Source organism: Abramis brama (genome assembly GCF_963993115.1).
Source record: "Abramis brama genome assembly, chromosome: 5".
Lineage (NCBI taxonomy): Eukaryota > Metazoa > Chordata > Actinopteri > Cypriniformes > Leuciscidae > Abramis > Abramis brama.
The window spans coordinates 34,369,114-34,390,333 of NC_139967.1; the positions used below are offsets into that span (position 1 = coordinate 34,369,114).

Genomic DNA, 21,220 nt, shown 5'->3' on the forward strand with positions numbered 1-21,220 from the left:
TTTTGTTACATATCCATACAACAATTTATAATGTAGGGGGCGGGACGCTTCAGATTCTAGAGAGCATTTGATTGGGCTAAAAATCTGATGAGAAGCTGAAGTGCAGAGTGATTCAAAATCATCCAAAACGTTGATCCATATTGGCGGAAGTGAGAGACTGTAAGTTTTGAACCCTTATATCTTTTAAATGTGAATTTTCTCATTGTTTTGGAGCACACTAGCTTATAGATACACTTAAGAGTAACATATTCAAACTAAAAGCCAAAAAACTTAAAGTCTGTGGTCAATAATTGTATCCCTTAAAGCTCATCTTTGATCACCATAATTACATATTTAAAGTTTTTTCCTCATGCCTTAAAATAGCTTAAATGTAAGTGCGTGTAACCTCATTTAGTACGTGGTTTATTCTCATCAGAGATCCACTCGTTGACGATCACACGTTGACATGATTGGTTACAAGGTAGTTTGTGACGTTAGAAACACCAGCGATTTCAAACCGCGATTTTGAGACTGTCTTTGGTTCACTGCAGTTTTAATGAGAAAATACTCAGCAATGCTGCTGACTTATGAATTTGCACACGGTTTGACTTAAAGCATATTAAAAACACCACATAGACATATAAACAACATTTAAAAGCTTGATTTATACCACATAGGGACTTTGCAGACGTTGCAGAGTTGGACGGTAGCACATAGGACACCTGTATTTCTCTGTTTCTTTTGGAGAAATTCAATCAAAGAGGAAAGACCGAGTGAATGACAATACAGTTGTTCAATGGTTTCAGCCATTTTATATTTATATTATATTCAAAATTGTGAATATAACTTCAAACACTGACTCAAAGAACTCATTTTGAAAACTGAAACTCAAATTTATGTGAAGGGAATCATTGTGAATTTATTAAATAATTTGCAAGAAGTACCAAATTAATTCATTTACATTCCATGATTATTTCCAGAGTGAATTTATTACTCGAAAGGTGAATTCAGAGTATCGCTGTATTAACTTAGTTTGTATTTACTTCTACAGAGTATACTGAAAGAAATAAGAGAATAGGGGAAGATACCATATAAGGGAAGAATCAAGGCTTAATACTTCTTATAGATTATATATTATATATATTCAGTAGAACTTTTGAAATCTGCAGCATATTGCTTTAAGTTACACTAGGGCTGTCGCAATAACCGCAATATTGTAATACCGACCGCAATGTTCATGTTTTTTCATAAGGCCCTTCTTGTTTTATACTTCACACATGTGTATTGAATGTTAGATAAATTAATAATGATAACAAGAGTGTAGAAGAATGTATATTTAACTGCCAATTGGCTCTTTTTTAAACTTAAGACTGTGTTTGTGATTTATACATATAGGCTCCGTAGATTTGCACTAACAGACAGCGAGCGAGAGAGAGACATCGACTGAGCGTGTGCTGTTACCTGCGTCTGTCTTTCTTCAAGTCAAGTCATAAATTTGTGAGAAAAAAAAATATCCGAAGAGGAAAGTGTTACATTTTGTTAAAGTGTTAAAATTCAACTCTCAGACTAAAAAACTGAACACACATTGACCCTTTAGAGCAGGGGTGGGGAACGTTGATCCTGCAGAGTTTAGTTCCAACCCTAATCAAACACACCTGAACAAGCTAATCAATGTCTTCAGGATAGGTTAGGATAACCCTAACCCTAACCCTAACCCTAACCCTAATCCTAACCCTACAATCAGGGGAGTTTTTTAGGGTTGGAGCTAAACTCTGCAGGACAGCGGCCCTCCAGGATCAACTAATACTAAACGTATTATAAACTGATCTTAATAAAATTCAGTATAAAAAAAAAAACATAATTCTAAATCAAAACTATGTTATTCTGCTGTCTTTAACGCACCAATCAAATGTCTATATCTTAAGGTAAAGCAACAGCAAGAATAGTTAACTCACTGGTAGTCTATTACTTTTCAAACTAATAACAAGAATAACACTTTAGACTAATTTTTTTAATCCAAACACAAGAGGGGAGCAGATTATCATTCACTTATCAGTTATCACTGTGAAAACCAGTGAAAAAAAGGCAGTGTTTATATGCTTTAGACTACTTTGTAATTTACTGTCCATTCAATTGTTCCAATTTGGGGGGGAAATGGGAAACAATTAGGAAAATAATATTAATTATCCACTTATAATAAAGATATAGTCTACGGATCAGTGTAATTAGCCTAACATTTACCACTATAAACGCAACACATTTTTCACAGTAATCAATATGGAATTTTCAGTGCTAGATTGGTTCCCATATTCCTGAGTAATAAGTGGATAGTTTTGTAAATTGACCACTTGTTTGTGAAAATAATACCAACTCGATGAATAATAAACGCACGATGGCGCTGTTCCATAATACACTGCTGCAGACAGTCAGCACACCCTCTTGAGAAGTTGTTGGTTGCTTTGGTTGTTAAGGAAGTCCATTAAGTTTGCCTCTTCAGCGACCTGGAGGTAACGGTGAGCTGTTTCATACTCAAAATGCGTCATTTTATTCCTCACACTAATGTATTTTAATATAGATTTAATTCCATTGTATTATTCATATTTTGGAAAGATAAAACGCTACGTCGATCTTCCAGATGTGTGAGTGACCATCGTGTGGCATCAGTGAGTTTTACATCGCTGTGAGGGAGAGAGTTTCCAGTCAGCTGTAATCAATGATCATAACAGTTCATTATTGATGTCATTCAGTCTTAGTTAGCTGCTAAGCATTAATTAAAAGTTGGACACCAATAATAATAATGTTTTTATGTTGCTGCTGACTGTTGTTGTTGTTATTATTATATTTGTAACGTTACCCTAACGATTTGTGTTTATAATTTACGACGTCCGTTTAATACGTATAACTCTTTTGCTAAATAAACATTTTAGTAGATTATTAATGATTAATGTGTATTATTCCGTTGTTGTTTTTCATACAGTCTTACGTAGGGCTGCAACAACTAATTGTTTATGGATTGTGTAACGTTAATACTAGTGCAAAACTTTCTTCCTCTTGCCACCATCTCTTAGCTGTTACAAATAGACCGTTTACACGACACCTGTTACGAACAACTTTATTAAAACATTAAACATTATTGACCTCAAAAGTTTTCTCTAATATTGAGTACAGCAAAGCTGTTATTTAGTGGAGAAAATGTCATTTTCATTTAGAAGACCCTTTTATCCAAAGCTACTTAACGTTCAGAGCCGGACAGTAACTGAGTACATTTACTTGAGTAACAGTTACAGTACTTAAGTACAATTTTGAGGGATCTGTGTCAACAGATACTTAACTCTACTTTACTCGAGTATCATTTTTGGGGAGTACTCATGACTTTACTCAAGTACATTTGAGAGGCAAATATTGTACTCTTTACTCCACTACATTTCTATCCATAACTGTGAGTACCCATTACTTCTTCTAAAAAAAAATAAAAAAAAAAGGAAAAAAGAAACATCTCGGAAACCCTCTCAAATGTGATTGGATTGTGCAGGTGCCACTGATTGGGACAGCCTATCAGCAATCACCTTCAGCTTTCCATGGACGAAACAATGGATGAAGACGCAGCAGGTCCATCCCGGAAGCAATATTTTTTTTCCCAGGATGGTAGGGGAAGACTCATGAATATTCATTAGGGAAGTCATCCCTGATTGGTCTTAACCCCAGTGACGGGTAGGTTTAGGGGTGGGGTTATGGAGGTCTTAAGACCCCCAGTGACGGGTAGGTTTAGGGGCGGGGTTATGGAGGTCATAAGACCCCCAGTGACGGGTAGGTTTAGGGGTGGGGTTAGGGGTAGGTCATCAGACCAATCAGGGATGACTTCCCTAATGAATATTCATGAGTCTTCCCCTACCATCCTGGGGAAAAAAATATGGCATCCCGGGAATGTGCCAAGCCGTGGCCCCACCTCGCCAGCCTCAATTTCAATTTTCTGAACAAGTTAATGATAGTTTTCGCTTCAAGTATTTGCTGTGTTTACCAATGTAAGCACTGTGGCAGTAGTAATGCAATATTTAGAAAATGTACCCTTGTACTCTTGATACTCAAGTAGTAACTTTTAAAAACAATTACTTTTGTACTTTTACTTAAGTAGACATCTGACTGTAGTACTTTTACTTGTACTTGAGTAAAATTTAGCAAGGGGTATCTGTACTTTTACTCAAGTAATGTAGCTGTGTACTCTGTCCGCCTCTGTTAACGTTACAATGGAGGAGTAACATACGAAATTTGTCACCGAAATAATTGGCTTCGCAAAATATATAAAATGTTAACTTAACACAAAAACATTTTGTCTAGACAGTATTGTTATAATATGTTTTTATTAAATTTTGGATTTTTAAATAAGAGCACAATTATTTAATTTTGAAAAAAGCAAAAAGCTATGGTTCTTTGAATATTTGAGGACATTAAATATTCAACAATATTATCTGCCTAAGTTACATTGACACCATTATATGAGAACCGAACTGAGCTGGACGATCACGGGTTTCTCCAGAGCAGCTATATATATATATATATATATATATATATATATATATATATATATATATATATACATACAGTACTGTGCAAAAGTCTTAGGCATGTTAATATCCCCTATATTGTAAACTTTTGAAACAATCTGTATTGTAAAAAGCGCCATATAAATAAAGGTGACTTGACTTTATTCATGAAAATGTATAGCTATAGCTATATTTCTTTAAACATAAAAAGTAAAAAAAAAAATATATTGCTCTTGATTTACTCACCCTCAGGCCACCTGAGATGTAGGCCTAGGTGACTTCATTAGAACAGTAAATAAGATTTTTAGCTGAAACTGGTCCTCTGTGATTCATATAATGGAAGTCACTGAGTGCCATCACTTTGAGATTCAAAAAAGCATATACAGACAAAACAAAATTAAAATCTGCGGCTCCTGACGATACATTGAGGTCCTAAGAAGCGAAGTGATCGGTCCATGCAAGCTGAAACGTTGGGAATCTGTGAAAAGTCAATTGTCCCAATTGAGATTGTGCAATTGAACGTGGTCTTAATTTTTTATATAGGTTGCGGCATCCAGGAACAGCACAATTACCATTTTGATGAACCATATACAACACACTCATCTTCCCCCTCATTATGCGACAGGAAGCTCGCGCTCCAAACGATCGTTTCTCTTCTTAAGACCTCAATGTATCGTCAGGAGCCGCTGGTATTAATTTTGTTTTGTCTGTATATGTTTTTTTGAATCTCAAAGTGATGGCACCCATTAACTTCCATTATACGAATCACTAAGGACCACAGTTTCAGCTATAAATCTTCTTTACTATTTTACTGAAGAAGAAAAAAAAAGTCACCTACATCTTGGATGGTGTGAGGGTGAGTAAATTAACAGCAAATTTAAATTTTTGGGTGAACTATCCCTTTAAAAATTTAAATGTATTTATCACACAATGCTTCATTCATAATATATAGACCTGCATGTAATATAAAAATTGCCCACATTGGGCAAGATGTGGAATATCACTGAATCAAAATAAATAATTGACAGAATAATAAGTTATCTATATAATAATTTCTCACTTTCTCCACAGGATGTAATCAGTTGAGTACCATGGGGCTTGTTTACATCTAAAACCAAGTTTGCCAATAGGATGAGTGAGCATGGAGACGGCATCGTCCCGTTTAACTCCGCTGAACTCCGGTCAGGAGAACCAGCTTGTAAAACAGATATTAATGTACTGCGTGGAGACCTGAGGAAAGAGAAGAGCAACAAGGAGGAGCTCAAAGACATCAAGAAGCCATATGATGGGACCAAACTGCTTCAGGATGAGCTTAACAAGGACGCCAAGCTTAGTCCATATCAGCCTCGACCTCCCTCTCTTCCGAAGCCCGTGGGATTGGGCATGGAGGGTAAAAACATCTCATTTGATGAGAAGCTGAGGGGGAGAAGATTGAGGAACAGCCAGGAGAGTCTCACGGACCCGGGTGAGACGGGCTCTTCCACCGATTCGCTTAAGGATGCCGCCTCGGTGAATGGCCAGGCCCTTACATCCGGACGTCCACTCGATCTCCCACCCATGGAGACACCACCGTTCATGATAAGGACCGGGAGCTTCTCCGAGAACGACGAGTCCCCCCGTGAGGATTTTGATCTGAATAAAGAGCGAATGAAACCGTCCAGAATTATTCTGTCCCCACTGCAGCTCACCGGCACATATCCTCCTCTGGATACCAGCGCAGCCTCCGCGTCCTTAAGGACAACTAATCGGATTGACAGGGATTGCTTGGATTACAGTGTGGTGGGGAGAAGGGGGCGGTCGGAGAGGCTTCAGAGGAATCTGAGCGATAGCCGGCTGTCGGACACCATGGTGTCGGACAATGCCTCTGTCCATTCCATGAAGTCCACCTATAGTGTTCTGAACCCCATCAGACCCCGGGATGTGAGGAACAGGTGAGGAGCTTGTGTCTTTTCAATCGTTTCTTCTTTTCTGCAGCCTGTTTGAAGTCATCGCTCAGCATATCCTCCACTTTAAGATCACGTGCTGAAGAATGCAAAGGAGATTAATGGATCAGTGAGATGCTTGTTCAGCACCTTCTGTAACTGTCAAACTCCATCAGCGCGTTCACTCATGTTCTGCTTGAAAGTGAAACGACTATACAACATGAAATACAATAACTAACTATTAGACAATATTATTGTTGATTAAATTGATGGTTCACCCAGAAATGAAATTCTGTTGTCATTTAACTTACCCTTTTGTAATTCATTTCTGTGGGACATTTTTTCTGTGGGTTTCTAAGAATTTTCTCGCTGTTCTTTTCCACACAGTTTGATCATATTGTCGCCAGGGGTTCAAAAGTTGGCCGTTATCGATAATTACTTTTATGTTATGGCTGATATTAAAAATGTATACTATTTTGACTAAATAAATAAAAAGTAAACAATGCTACAAGTAAATTTTAGGTATAACATAATAAAAATATGCTATATGAAAAATGGATATTTATTTTGAGATTCTAAAGATTACATTTAACAGTCTTAAATTATTAATGTTATTAATTCTTAAATTCTTAATGTGATGCATATATAATTAAATATCCAGTCCGTATTGACTCCTTTATCCTTCCTATCCAATATTGGGCAGTACATATACATTATCAAAAGATGGCTTATACTTTTTTACTTTTTAGATTTAAAAAAAATAAGTAAATCCTGGTCACTGTATGGATTCATACTGGATTTCCACATACATGCTGTGGAAAAGGGCAGCATGACCATTCAAAACATTTGGGTGAAGTCATCATAATGTAGTTTATTTGAATATATTATGCGATGTATGATAGAGGGAGAATTTCTCAAAGTTTTTGTTCTTGTTTTTTGTTTTCCTGAAAATGTGCCTGCATGTGTTTTTAGGAGCTTTCTGGAGGGCAGTGTTTTGGGTAGCGGTGCCTTGCTGGGGGCAGAAGAGCTAGACCGCTACTTCCCAGAGAGACGACTCGGTATCTACGTCGCCACATGGAACATGCAGGGACAGAAGGTGTGGAACAATATGTCATTTCTCATGTTTTGTTTGTTGAAGTGCATAGCAGCTGTAGCCTAAGCTCTCACTCTTGGTCTCAGGTGCTTCCATACAACCTAGATGATCTTCTGCTCCCAACTGACACAGACTTTGCACAGGACGTCTACGTTATAGGAGTTCAGGAAGGTTGTCCAGATAGGTAAGATATTTTATTTTATTTTTTTATTTTTTTTCTGATGCTCAGCATGTTTACCCTCTTCATGTTTGTCCACAGGAGGGAGTGGGAGATCCGCTTGCAGGAAACTCTTGGGCCGTATTACGTGATGCTGTACGCAGCAGCCCATGGAGTTCTCTATCTCACTATATTTGTCAGGAGAGATCTCATATGGTTTTGTTCAGGTAAAGCTTTTTTTATTTATTTATTTTTATTTATATGATATAGTATATTATGCAGTACCATTCAAAAGTTTGGGGTCTTGATGTCTGTCATATTTTTGTAAGAAATCTCTTATGTTCACCATGGCATTTATTTGTTCAAAAATACGGTAAAACAGTAATGTTGTGAAATATTTTTACAATTTAAAATAACTGTTTTCTGTTTTAAAATATTTTAAATTGTAATTTATTCCTGTGATGGCAAAGCTGAATTTTCAGCATCATTACTCCAGTCTTTAGTGTCACATGATCCTTCACAAATCATTCTAATATGCTGATTTGCTGCTCAAGGAACATTTCTTATTATTATGTTGACTTGTCAATGATATTATCAGTGTAAGTTCAAAAGAATACAGTAGCATTTCACTTTTGATCAATTGAATGTAGTGGTGTGCACGAATAGTCGAATATTCGATCTGTAATTATTCAAACCAATAAACATACTATTTGAATTTTGCTACATGTTGCTTTGCTGGCCATGATAATTCCAAAGTACGCGAACTAAAACTTGAGTGGCGCTGTGGAGCGTGTAAACAAGATTGTGCCAGTTTGGAATTACTTTGATCTAAGTGATCTTACAAAATGGAATTACTTTGGATCAAATGAATCGACATGTCATGTGTAAATATTGTCTGCTGAAACTGAGTTATCATAATATCACTGTCACAATGAGAAATCACATGAAATCCAAACTTGATGATTGAAATAAATAATTCAACTTAATTTAAATTAACGAATAATCAGGTATTCGTTTTTGATGAGGCCAAATATTCAAATACAATATTTTTGAAAAATGTCCATCCCTAATTTAACGTATACTTACTGAATACAAGTATTAATTTCTTGTAAAAACGTATAGACCTCAAATGTTTGAATGATATAATATAATATAATATAATATATAAAATTTTGTTTTTTTCTGTCACTACAGAGGTGGAACATGCTACTGTCACAACCCGAATTATATCTCAGATTAAGACTAAAGGAGCTGTGGGTATCGGCTTCACTTTTTTTGGGACATCCTTCCTCTTTATTACATCCCATTTCACCTGTAAGTGGAATATTTTATGGAAACTTAACCCAAGGGCGAACAACCCTGCTATATGTTTTAATGAATGTTTATAAAGACTATGGCATTAGGTTTAAAGGGATAGTTCACCCAAAAATGAAAATTCTGTCAGTAATCACTCACCCTCATGTTGTTCCAACCCTGTAAGGCTTTCTTTCATCTTCGGAACACAAATTAAGATATTTTTGATAAAATCTGAGAGCTGGATCACTCCTCCATAGGCTTCTAAGGGATCGGGATTGTTTTTTGTGCACAAAAAGTATTCTCGTTGCTTGATAAACTTGTGGTTGAGCCACTGTAGTCACTTGGACTATTTTAACGATGTCTTTAATAACTTTTCTGGGCCGGCAAGTTTCGATCCCATAGAAGCCTATGGAGGAGTGAGCCAGCTCTCAGATTTCATCAAAAATATCTTAATTTGTGTTCCGAAGATGAACGAAAGTCTTACAGGGTTGGAACAACATGAGGGTGAGTGATTACTGACAGAATTTTCATTTTTGGGTTACTATCCCTTTAAGCCCAGCTAGGAATAAACCCAACCCAGTCTTTGTGTTTGTTTCAGCTGGAGATTCTAAAGTATATGAGAGGATTTTAGACTATAACAAGATAATAGAAGCATTGGCTCTTCCTAGAAACCTTCCTGATACCAACCCTTACCGCTCCACCACCTGTGAGTGTTACTGCATTTGTCATATTTAAAGATTTTATGGTGTATTATTTATTTTATTATTTGAATTTTATTAACAAAAAATGGTTCATTCTCAGGTGATGTCACAACCCGTTTTGATGAAGTCTTCTGGTTTGGAGATTTTAACTTCCGCTTAAATAAAGCCAGAGGAGAGGTGGAGGCCATTTTGAATCAGGGTGTAGGCACAGATATGAGCCCACTAATACAACATGACCAGCTGTTGAAAGAAATGAAGGAAGGCAAGTGCAGAAAGATGTAAAATTTCAGTTCTGTGTAATTTATGCAGGTATTATGTTCCCTTTAGGGAATATTTTGTTCTTTGACTGATTTAACTGGAAGAATCTCTTTGTGCATTTGCAGGTTCCATTTTTAAAGGGTTTCAGGAAGCATCTATTCACTTTCCTCCTACTTACAAGTATGACATTGGTTGTGACGTCTATGACTCCACCACAAAGCAGAGAACACCCTCATATACCGTAAACTGTTTTTTGCTAATTATATGCTAATATGTCACTATATACCCTATACTAGTACCGTAGTTAATTTTTCCTCTTGTGTTGACAGGATCGGATTCTTTATCGAAACAGACAAGTAGATGACATTAAAGTGATCAAGTATACGTCTTGCTCGTCCATTAAGACATCAGATCACCGGCCAGTCATCGGCATGTTTCAGGTCAAACTTCGTCCGGGTAGAGACAAGTAAGCAGCACTTGCACTCATTTCTACTTATTGAGTGGTAATCATGAAAAGAAATAATTCACCCGTAAAATGAAAATTCTGTCACCATTTATTCACCCTCCTGTTGTTCCAAACAAAGACTTTCATTCATCTTTGAAACACAAATGAAGATGCGTTTAATGAAACCTGAGAGATTTCTGTCCCTCAATTTCACCAAAACTTTTACAGTTTAAAAAGTTTATAAAGACATTGTAAAAGTAATCCATATGAATCCAATGGTTTAATCCAATCTTCTGAGGAAACCCAATCACTTTATATGATGAACAGATTTAATTCATATGCAAGCATTGATTAGCGTACATACATAGAGCTCATCAAATATGGTCAAAGTCCTTTCACTCAGCGGCCATCTTTGAAACAATTATGGTCAAAGTCCTTTCACTCAGCGGCCATCTTTGAAACAATTATGGTCAAAGTCATTTCACTCGGCGGCCATCTTTGAAACGCCTCTCGGTCATGCAAGTGCAGCTCCCATCTCTTTGAATGGGGAAACATCAAACTGTTCGTCAAGCTTACGATTAAATTTCATATTTGAAATCACCCATGAAATCTGACAACAACTGTCTTATAAATTTTGTTTCTAAATGCTCGATTCATGACAGAAAACAAAAATTTTCAGTCTGGATCAAGCTCATGCGCAGTGGAAGCACATGTCTGACTGTTTCTATAGGAACCGGAGCTTCTAAGGGCAGCTGCAGTGACGCAATCACTCTATCAATCGCCGATTGGCTCTTATTTAGAAGGCGGGACTTATTCCGCCATATTGAGCGTTGCACTTTTCCCCATTCAAAACAATACGAGTGACGTGTCTTGTGTTATTCTATAGTCTTTAATATGGTCAACTGAAGCTCAGAATCTGCATTTCCGTTTAGAAAATAAACAGAAGTCTTAAGGGTTTGGAACGACATTTTGAGTAAATGATGACCGAATTTTTGGTTGCACTAACTAGTAGTTACATGACTCTCCAGTTTGACTTCTTCACATTCATGTCATTCTAAATATTTTGGTGTTACGAGTTACCTTAAAAAAGATAATGGCAATCAAAAGCAGTGGCTGTTGTCTCCCTTCAAAACAAGCCATGTGATCTAATCCATCAGTTCCCAATAGGGGGGTCGCGGCCCACAAGGGGGCCTCAGCGAGCTCTGTGGGGGGTCGTGTCATATTTTGAAAAGTTTTGAGCAACGAGCATTAAATAAAATCCTTAACTTTTTTTCTGTTAAAAATGTACAACATTTATATAATGAGCGAGTTCATCATGAATCCATTTTCCAATCCATGTTTTTGTCTTATCCTGAACCACTATGGTACACCTATAATAAGTGTTTACATTGGGACTATTTTACACTGGTTCGGATCGCTGCCGCTGCGGAGTAGCCCTGTACCTGCGTGACTCGTCATAGACGTACACAGAGAGAAGTAGTTCCGGCTACAATGCTCTTCCGAAAGACGCATTATTCTGTTAATAAACGCAAGTTTATTATCGCTTGCTATAGCGCCAAAAGCGTCAAAAATAAAGCCTCACATTGATAAAGCCTCACAAATAACATGCAAGTATTGAGGTCCCAGAGAGCAGTCATTTAGTAATAGCCTATATTCTTTTTTTCTTTTTTTTACCTACACACCAGTGTGGATAATATATTTTTATTATTGCATTTCAAATAGGGACACTTTATAGGCTACTCCTAGGCTTACGTTTTTAAATTACAAAGGACCTGATGTTTTTGTTATTGTATTTTCAATATTATAGGCTATTATTTGTGCATAAACATATCTGGTTATAGTAAACATACCGTTTGTTTGAAAACAACATATTTTGTCATCTTTGCTGCAAGCTTACAAGAGCGATAATATCATTAAATGTGAAGGGGGGCCCTAAAATATTTTCTTGGGGAAAAGGGGGTCTCAGACAAAAAAAGGTTGGGAACCACTGATCTAGTCAACTCAAGCTTTTCATCAATTAATGGAATGTTTTGAGATCTGTTTATGTTATAGATGTGTGTTTGTCATAAGACATTTTTCATGCAGGTTTGATAAACCACTAACTCAGTCTGTTATCCTCCCCAGCATTCCGTTGGGTGCTGGCCAGTTCGACAGGAGCCTGTACCTAGAAGGAATCCGAAGGAGAATCACACGGGAGTTGAAGAAGAGAGAGGCAGCCATGAAAAACCAGAATAACAGTACGGTTTGCACCATATCCTGATCTACCGATGTGCGAGAGCCATAGGGTGCTAAAACTGATCAACACTGAGCTACTGACTTGGAAAGCTGGACTTTCAGGACCAAAGGATAACTGAAGTGCACAGTCCAGGGACCAAAAGACTGCAGCTGGACTTTTAGCAGCTAGTGTTGGAACTGTAAAATATGACTTTTTAAATCTATAAATTATACTGACCAGAGTAAATTCAGTTAACTGTACTGTACATCCATTATTCCTAATTAGTTTTTTTGTATTGTTTTATATTCTGCTATTTAACTTGCAAGCTGTAACAGTCTGTTCTATGTACGGTTTCAACTGATAGTGTTTCATGGCCTTGTTAAACCATTAGCTCAACTTCTAATCTTTTACTGATAATGTAAAAACACCTCATACCAGTCTTCAGCGGTCGCTGATCCGCCTGGTTTCATTGGCTTCTGGGTCTCTTTTGAACTGTTTCTTAACAATGTGCTAACAGTGGTACTGCTTTTAAAAAGGAAACTGTACTGTAGCATCATTACCAGCAAAATGAGGGAATATTGGTGTTAGCAGCTGTTTATTCATTGATTGTCATCGATAGGTGAACGTGGTGTGTCAATGTTGAGAATTTGACCTTTGGTTAAAATGTGTGCAAAATCTAAGTGAGGAGGCACAGACTATACTTGAGTTTACTGCCTTAACTGTTAACTAACAACAAAATTCAGCTTACTTGATGTAAAGTGCGATATTGGGAACGACCATTGTATTGGTATTGCTTGCGCATGGATCTCGGTGACTGTGATGTAATAGTAAGTCACGCATTCACATCATGAATTTCAGTTCTATTTGTACTGAAAGTGCCTGCGATCTTGCTCATGATTGCCTCAGTGACTTCAAATACATTCTGCTGTTTAAAACCAAATAATAGCCTGTTACAAATATTTGTTTACAATGTAAAGTAATACAAAAACTGATTTGTATTTGGTGTTATTTCTTATGATTTTGTTTCAAGCGCACATTTGGCAGCAAAAAGGTTATTCAAACACAAACCGAGGAACATATTGCTGAATATTCAAAATGCACAGAGACAAAAAAAATATTGAAAGCCAAAAAATAGAAAAGATCAAACTTTAATTCTTTTTCAAGGGATGTCAGATTCACCCATTGCCATCATAATGAGCAGCAATGGAAAAATATAACCGTAAACTGAAGAAGTGCAAGGGAATAAATATGTTATTTTAGGGCAAACCAACATAAAGGGATAATGACAATGATTGGGTTGGGAGGGTCATATTAACAGTAATTTAGCAAGAGCAGTAGAGCTTATATACACTTTAGACCATTCGTCTATGGGTCTGTTTTCACTGCTATGGTAAGTGCACAGTCTCTGTCATTCTGATTAAATATTTTAATATCTAACACTAACTAAAAGATAAGAGTTTTATGGAGCTTTGTGAAAAAATGCTACGTAATGTGAGGAATATCTTTCTGGTTTGCCCAGTTTTACACAGAAGAGCACAGCCTATCGACAGCAATGCAGACATGTGAACAAATGGCATGGGAAAGTCCACTTATTGAACCAAATCAGAATATGAAAAATGAGCACATTCACTTTAAACACATGGTGGGTTCAAACAAAATCATGCAAAAAAATCAATGTGGGGTGTGTGGAATTGAACAGCCATCAAATCAGCATTTAAAATGTAAAGGGATTCTCCACACAAAAATGAAAATGCTCATTTACTCACTCTCATGTCATTCAAAACCTGTTTGACCCTCTTTCTTCTGCGTAACAGAAAATTTTATATTTTGAAAAATGTTGGGAACCAAACACATTGTATGGACAATTCCAGTCAAGAATAATATTTGTTGGGTCAGTGCTCCTATTTGTCTCTAGATGTTGTCAGCCGTCGGTCCTCTATCGGAACAGGCGGTATATGCGAGGCAGGCGTCCATCTTTACTCGAGAGAGCGGCCTGAATGTCCTCGTACGAGGGCAGCTCTGTCAGATCTCCCAGCGCAGCCACCGCAGGCTTACTACGCAGCATCTTCGCCGTAACTCTCTTGATGTCACTGGCCGTTACATTACCTAAAACAAAGAAATTGTTAATTGATTTTTTTTTCCACAGAAATGTCTCCAGTAAAGAACAAGTGAATAGTTTGATACTGATATTACACATTCAAGCCAAGTAATCTATTGAGTCAAGAAGGCACACAACCCTTCAAAAGTAGTTTTTTTTTAAAGAAGTCATTGGTGATGATTACCAAGTCTGAATTTATTTGATAAAAATATTACAAAACATTAATATTGAGAAATATAATAATTAAAATGTAATTTATTCCTGTGATGGCAAAGCTGAATTTTCAGCATCATTTCTCCAGTCTTCAGTGTCACATGATCCTTCAGAAATCATTCTAATATGCTGATTTGGTGTTCGAGAGATATTTCTTGTTGAAAACAGTCGTGTTATATCTTTGTGGAAATCATGGTACTTTTTTAAGGATTCTTTCACAAATGCTGTTCTTTTCATTCATTTGAAATGGAAATCTTTTTAAACATTATAAATGTCTTTACTGTTACTTTTAATCAATTCACTGCATCCTTGCTGAATTTCTTAAAAATATATATATATTTCACTGACCCCAAAGTTTTGAAAGGTATTTTAAGTATTAAACATACATTTACAAGCTAAATTAAGAGTTGATCTAGGCTTTACTCTGCAGTCTCATCAACACTTACTGATGAGCTCGCACAGCTCATGCGGCAGCTTCCTCTTGCCCGTCGCGAGTACTTGTCGACCTACGTCTTCAAAGATGACGGGTCGAGACTCCAGGTTCATCATGAGCATGGATTTCAGTTGTGTCTTGGCTCTCTCTAGCTCCATCTGCACAAGTGAGAGATTTGCAACAATGCAATGCAAAAAATTGCAACAAATTCAGAATGAGAAACAATTAACAAAAGAAGGTCTTACTTCTCCTGCTGTCCCAGTCATCTGAATGAACTCCCTTGTAATGATCTCCACCATCTCTCGCACCTAAAAAGATGATTAGTTTAAAAAAAATACGGTGTATTGTAGTAATATTTATCACGTAAACCAAACTACAGTACCTGTCTAGGGTCTGCACTTGCATGGATACACAGAAGACCACTATCTTCATAGCTGTGGTGGTACGAAGTAGCATTGTACATCCAGTGATGCCTGTCCAAACGACAACAGATTGCTAAAAACGGCTCACCATATAACAGCAGTTTCAGAGCATAAAGAGATGATGCCACACCTGTTGAGCACATTAAGGTAGAGACGGGTGAACATGCCTTTTCCTGGCCCTCCAGCAGAGAAGGACCCTCCGCCTCCCATCATCATATTGAGGACCGCAAAGGGGATGAAGTCATCCTCCTATCAGTCAGTCACAAAAAAGACTTATATAAGCACACAACCAATTTCAGCAAGTGTGAGATTGAAATGATTTGATTTAATGTGTAACAAACCAAAAAGGAGCAGCTCTCCAGCCCAATCATGATGTGCGTTAGTTCAGGAATGGGCGTCGGACCCAAACTCACATCGGACATGTCCTTCTCCATCTGATATGAGACAAAAAGCTTAGCTTAAGTAATTCGGGAATCTCTCAAATTCTGCTGGTCTTTGGGCCGTGACGCACCATGCCGACGGTCGGCAATGGGTTCGTTTTTGTGGTTTCAGCATGTTAGCGTCTCCGTCAGAGCCGTCGGTAAGAGAGATCGCTCTGATTGGCTGTTCAGGTTAGCGAAAGTGTCAGATGCAAGCAACGCGGGGTGACAAAACAGTCGGCTTTTCGTCACTGTTAGTTCTTTGACGTCGGCTTGGTGCGTCACAGCCTTTAAAAAGGTGCTCACCTTAACAATGCCGCCGGTGTATTGTGCTACTGACAGGTCGACGTTGGCAGGTGTGCTCACGCCCCATACAGGTTTAACATTTAGGAGATACTTCCTGGCACACTGAACAAGCTGCTCATGTTCAATCCCAACCCCGGCCAGCACCATGCGCTCCGGGCAGTAATAGCTCTGCAGGTACTTATGAAGCAGCCTCTTGTCGATCTTCTCAACGTTGTTGGCAGGGCAGAAGCGAGGCAGGCCCACGGTGTTGCCCCTGTATGCTGCCTAAACATTGAAGAGACAATAAAATAAGACGTACAAACTCAATTCAATGATCTACAGCAAAGTATTGATATTTGTAGAAGTGGTCATACTGCATGAATCATTTCTGTTAGTAAAGGCTCCGGGTCAGGTCTCATGTTCAGATCCTCCAACTCAAACCGAACAGCCATTCTGGTCATCTCAATCTCCTCATCTGAAGAAAATATCATAAAGTTACATTACCAGTCAAAAGTTTGGAATAATTCAGATTATTTTAAATGTTTTTGAAAATATACAAATATACTTGACTTGACTTGACTTAAAAACCTATAATATTCTGAAATATGATTACAATTTAAAAGAACTTTTCTATTTTAACATTTTAAGATGTAATTTATTCCTGTGATGGCAAAGCTGAATTAAGTATTCAGTGTCACATGATGAATGAAAGTGATATGTGAAGGCCAACCCATGTGTGTGTAACCCATACCTTGGAAATTGACCTCTGCATTTAACCCATCCAAATAAGTCCACACACATTAGGAGTAGTGAACACACACACACACACACACACACACACACACACACACACACACACACACACACACACACACACACACACACACACACACACACACACACACACACACACACACACACACACACACACACACACCAGGTGTATGATCCTTTAGAAATCATTCTAATATGCTGATTTGGTGCAGTCATCAATTATTATTGATGCTCAATTTTTAATAATAGTTATTAATGTTGAAAACAGTTGTGCTGCTTCATACTTTTGTGGAAACCGTGATACATTTTTTTTAAGGATTCAGGATTCATTTGTTCAGAAACTATAGAAACTATTCAGAAAATATATTTTTTTGTAACATTATAATAATAGTAGTCCCCCTATTATGCAATTTTAAAGGTTCCTAATTTTGTTTCAGAGGTCTCCTACAACAGGTTTACATGCATCAAAGGACAAAAAACACTTTCATTTTCTCATAATATACATTGCACATGTATCAAACAACTCGTTTTCAGTGAGAGATTCTGTCTCTCTAAACCCCTCCTTTCCAAGAGCCTACTCTGCTCTGATTGGTCAGACGGTGCAGTCTGTTGTGATTGCTCTACCGCTTACACCGCATGTTGGACACAAAATGTCTATTACCATTACTGAACATCAGCTCAGGACAGTGTTGCCAGATTGGGTGGTTTTGAATTTGATTGTACAGGTAAAAATTGGTTTGGGCGGGTGGACAAAATTTGGGCTGGTTTGGGGTCAGTTCAGCGGCTGTATATTCAAGTGATTGCTATGCCAAAGTAGCATACATATACAGTAAGTTGTATCTATAGTAAAGAGTGGCCCAACTCTTAAAACGTGGATTACAGCAGTGATGAGCAATGACTCGAAGGCTCTTTATAAATACATAACTCTGAGAGCACAGTTCAATGACTTAATTGAAATCGAATATGGGACCACTCCTGTCCATCATCATGTGCGCACTGGCCTGATCAGGACATGAGCAACTTTTAAACCGTCCAAACTACACTCTACTCGTCCCTGGCAGCTGCTGAAAAGAGGTTTGGATTCACGATTAATCCGTTTTGACTGTGCTAAGAATTGCATTATGTTCAAGAAATCTTCAAGAATGACATATTGGTTCTGTTTGAAGTAAAAGCGCAACACAAATTATGTTTGAAACCAGTCCAATCTGGCAACACTGTCCGGAGCTGAAGTTCATTATTATTGTCGTTAATTTTCTGAACACGCATTATGCAAATTTGTAGGCATGTAGGCTACAGAAGTGAGACTGGAATTGCTGACGACTCGTTTCTGCAGTTCAGAATCTATTCTTTTTTTGGGAGAGACAATATTTATCGTGCACTTTAAAACTTTGCAGACCTTTTACATTCACAAACAGCTATATTACGCAATGCATAAAAGGTATTATCTGAAAAAGAATAATAGGGGCACTTTAATGTGTAATAATATTTTACGATTTACTGTTTTTTACTGTATTTTTGATCATAAGAGACATCTTTCAAAAAAAAAAAAAAAATTCCAAACTTTTGACTGGTAGAGTCTCTTTAACCCTTTCAAAGATTCAAATAATCAGTTGTTTTTCAGATGCTCACCTAATAAACGAGGCTGTAGAACTGCATCTGACAGGAGGTTCACCACAGTTTCTAGACCCTTCACTTCAGCTGAAACCGCATACATCGTTGTGTCTCTTTAAATGACAGAAAGAAATAAAGCATGAGGTAAACAGAAAAGAATCATAACAGCATTAAAAAATACAATTGACTTTAGACTAAAATAAAAAAAGAAATGCAAGACCTGGATGTTTGGCAGTCACATATGCCTCCATGTTTCTCAAGTGTTAGGAGAATTTCATCTTTACTTCCATACTGGGCTGTAGACTTACAGTAAAGAAGAATGAGTTGGTTTGTGCACTAAAAATCAAAACAGCGTCAAAGCTATTTAGTAGTCCAACTCATAATCATTGACAGACTTACAGAAAAGGAAAGCTTTTCCAAAAAGTGTGCAATTCCACTGGGATATTTTGCTTCATGACGCGAGCCTGAATTTACTAAAACTAAAAACAAACAGGTGAAATAAAAACACTTGGTATCTGGTTCAGCTCATTAGAATCAAACAACATCAGAGTATCTGCTACACATTTTACTTACTTCCAACAGTACAGAATTGACCAAATTTGTTCTGCGATGCAACTTTGAGTCCGTTTTCTAAGGTGGTGATTTTAGTCTCGTGTTTCTCATGGCCGTCCACAGAAGCAAAGACAGGTTTGGGAATCCCGGGCAGCGGTGTGGACAGGGACACGTTTGGATACGCACTGCCACTGCTGTACGGTCTACATACTGCGATGCCATACCTGCAGCACACAGACACTTAGCAATAATCATATATTTCAGATGCCCAACACCTATGAAGAGACGGCGCCAACTCCTGCGAAGACTTCAGATGATGCAAACTCTGAATCAACATGCACCAATGCTACATTTTTCTAAATGTCATAATCATTTGTTAACAAACAAGTATTCATTACTTCAATGAGCTCATTGTTTCTGAATTAAATTGTTTAAATTAATATATTTTTAGCTAACTGTGACTTTGTATATGTAAATTTCTGAAATACATAACTTAGACAGTTACCTCTGATAACAGAACACTCTAAATTGTAATTTGGACTTTGAAATTATGTGAAAAGCGCTATAGAAATAAATGTGAATTGAATTTAATTGAATATACTTAATAACTGTATGTACCTTTTACAGGTATCTCAACATTTGACAACTACGACAGTTAAATCATGAGAAAAAATAATAATAACAACAACTCCACACTGGCTATTGTAGGCTAATATTTGCTGTCAATTCAGTTTAATTACCGAAGCGCGAGGGAAAGCACGCGAGATTTCGAAGTTTATCACATGCACATGCCGCTATAACGATTTTATAAAGTAGACAGAATACCCAATATATATTAATTTATAAATTCAGAACAAACATGTGGCTACGGCTCTATACATACGACACACTTCATTACAGTGCGTAAATAACTAATACATTAGACCAAACCTTTGCGCTCGGCTCCAGCCCCTCAATCTGGACATGTGAGCAGCCATGTTGGATTCTATTTGACCATGAACCATACCCGGAAATGATTATTAAACACTTCCTACTCTTCTTTCTGTGAAATGTTGCTGGCAACAATGTTGCCTAGAAAAAGAAAAAAAAAGTTAAAAAACGTTATCTAAATGCTGCCCACGAAAAAAAAAAAAAAAAAAAAAAAAAAAAAAAAAAGGCTGCCCACATAGACGCCATATGTAAATTCAGGACATATTTAGAAAACAAAGTATATTTACATTTACTGTGATGGAAAACATAAAAACCTGGTATTTTCACAGTATATATTATGATGCCTACTTACTGTACTAGGCCTACATACTTAACATGTAAGAAAGACTGGGGCTAGTTTTCACTAAAGATATAGCCTACTATGCTAAAGATTTATACTAAAGATATTTCATAAGTCTACACAAATGTTTTCCTAGTAGGTTGTTCTACTTGTTGTAATTAATTATAATTATGAATTACCAAACAGATACATTTAATGATTTGCTTTCTTATGAATCATTATGCGTATCATAATATGTAGCCTACTGTTTATATTTTGCTGAAAAGCCATTAACCTTTTAACTGTCAACCCCCTTTTTGAGAAGACATGAAAATGTACTATCCAAACTTATGGTTGTAATTGAAGAATGCTTTGGAATATAGTAGTTTGGTCTTTTTGGAGCTATGGAAGTTAAAATGTACTCTAAATCAAGTTACTATTATATGAGATTTTGTTAAGGCGCTGTATCAAAAATATCCACCAGGTGTCACCCACATTCCATTGTCTATTTTTTATGCATTCTCTTGTAATAAATTAATACATTTCTGTCCAAATAT

The 21,220-nt window shown here is 37.1% G+C and overlaps 2 protein-coding genes across 5 annotated transcripts; one reads left to right on the forward strand and one right to left on the reverse strand.

Annotated features, from left to right (window-relative positions):
• Nucleotides 1-2,413: 2,413 nt before the first annotated feature.
• On the forward strand, nt 2,414-13,599 carry inpp5e (inositol polyphosphate-5-phosphatase E). Of its 4 annotated transcripts, none has more exons than XM_084113684.1 (11): nt 2,414-2,492; nt 5,592-6,451; nt 7,415-7,538; nt 7,622-7,719; nt 7,795-7,919; nt 8,887-9,006; nt 9,587-9,694; nt 9,790-9,951; nt 10,073-10,188; nt 10,277-10,413; nt 12,517-13,599. In XM_084113684.1, exons 2-11 carry the CDS (start codon nt 5,652-5,654, stop codon nt 12,650-12,652), a joined length of 1,926 nt encoding a protein of 641 aa, XP_083969810.1. In that variant the 5' UTR covers nt 2,414-2,492; nt 5,592-5,651; the 3' UTR covers nt 12,653-13,599. The 4 variants fall into 4 exon arrangements, with proteins under 4 accessions (XP_083969810.1, XP_083969811.1, XP_083969813.1 ...); XM_084113685.1 differs by having other exon boundaries at nt 2,420-2,486; XM_084113687.1 differs by lacking the exon at nt 2,414-2,492 and adding an exon at nt 2,516-2,642.
• Nucleotides 13,600-13,739: 140 nt separating this feature from the next.
• Nucleotides 13,740-20,463, reverse strand: pmpca (peptidase, mitochondrial processing subunit alpha). Its single transcript, XM_084113691.1, has 13 exons — nt 20,345-20,463; nt 19,436-19,638; nt 19,262-19,341; nt 19,083-19,165; nt 18,881-18,975; nt 16,852-16,952; nt 16,499-16,762; nt 16,115-16,207; nt 15,904-16,022; nt 15,734-15,824; nt 15,597-15,659; nt 15,365-15,509; nt 13,740-14,713 (listed from the first exon to the last, which is right to left on the reverse strand). Exons 1-13 carry the CDS (start codon nt 20,416-20,418, stop codon nt 14,544-14,546), a joined length of 1,581 nt encoding a protein of 526 aa, XP_083969817.1. The 5' UTR covers nt 20,419-20,463; the 3' UTR covers nt 13,740-14,543.
• Nucleotides 20,464-21,220: the final 757 nt, after the last annotated feature.

Excerpts from the sequence above, each read along its gene's own strand:
- inpp5e (XM_084113684.1), top strand. The coding sequence starts at position 5,652 with ATGAGTGAGCATGGAGACGGCATCGTCCCGTTTAACTCCGCTGAACTC. Across the intron at positions 6,452-7,414 it reads CCCCGGGATGTGAGGAACAG|GAGCTTTCTGGAGGGCAGTG; the intron begins GTGAGGAGCTTG and ends ATGTGTTTTTAG. Across the intron at positions 7,920-8,886 it reads TCTCATATGGTTTTGTTCAG|AGGTGGAACATGCTACTGTC; the intron begins GTAAAGCTTTTT and ends CTGTCACTACAG.
- pmpca (XM_084113691.1), bottom strand. The coding sequence starts at position 20,418 with ATGGTTCATGGTCAAATAGAATCCAACATGGCTGCTCACATGTCCAGA. Across the intron at positions 19,342-19,435 it reads TCAATTCTGTACTGTTGGAA|TTTTAGTAAATTCAGGCTCG; the intron begins GTAAGTAAAATG and ends GTTTGTTTTTAG. Across the intron at positions 18,976-19,082 it reads TGTGACTGCCAAACATCCAG|AGACACAACGATGTATGCGG; the intron begins GTCTTGCATTTC and ends TGTCATTTAAAG.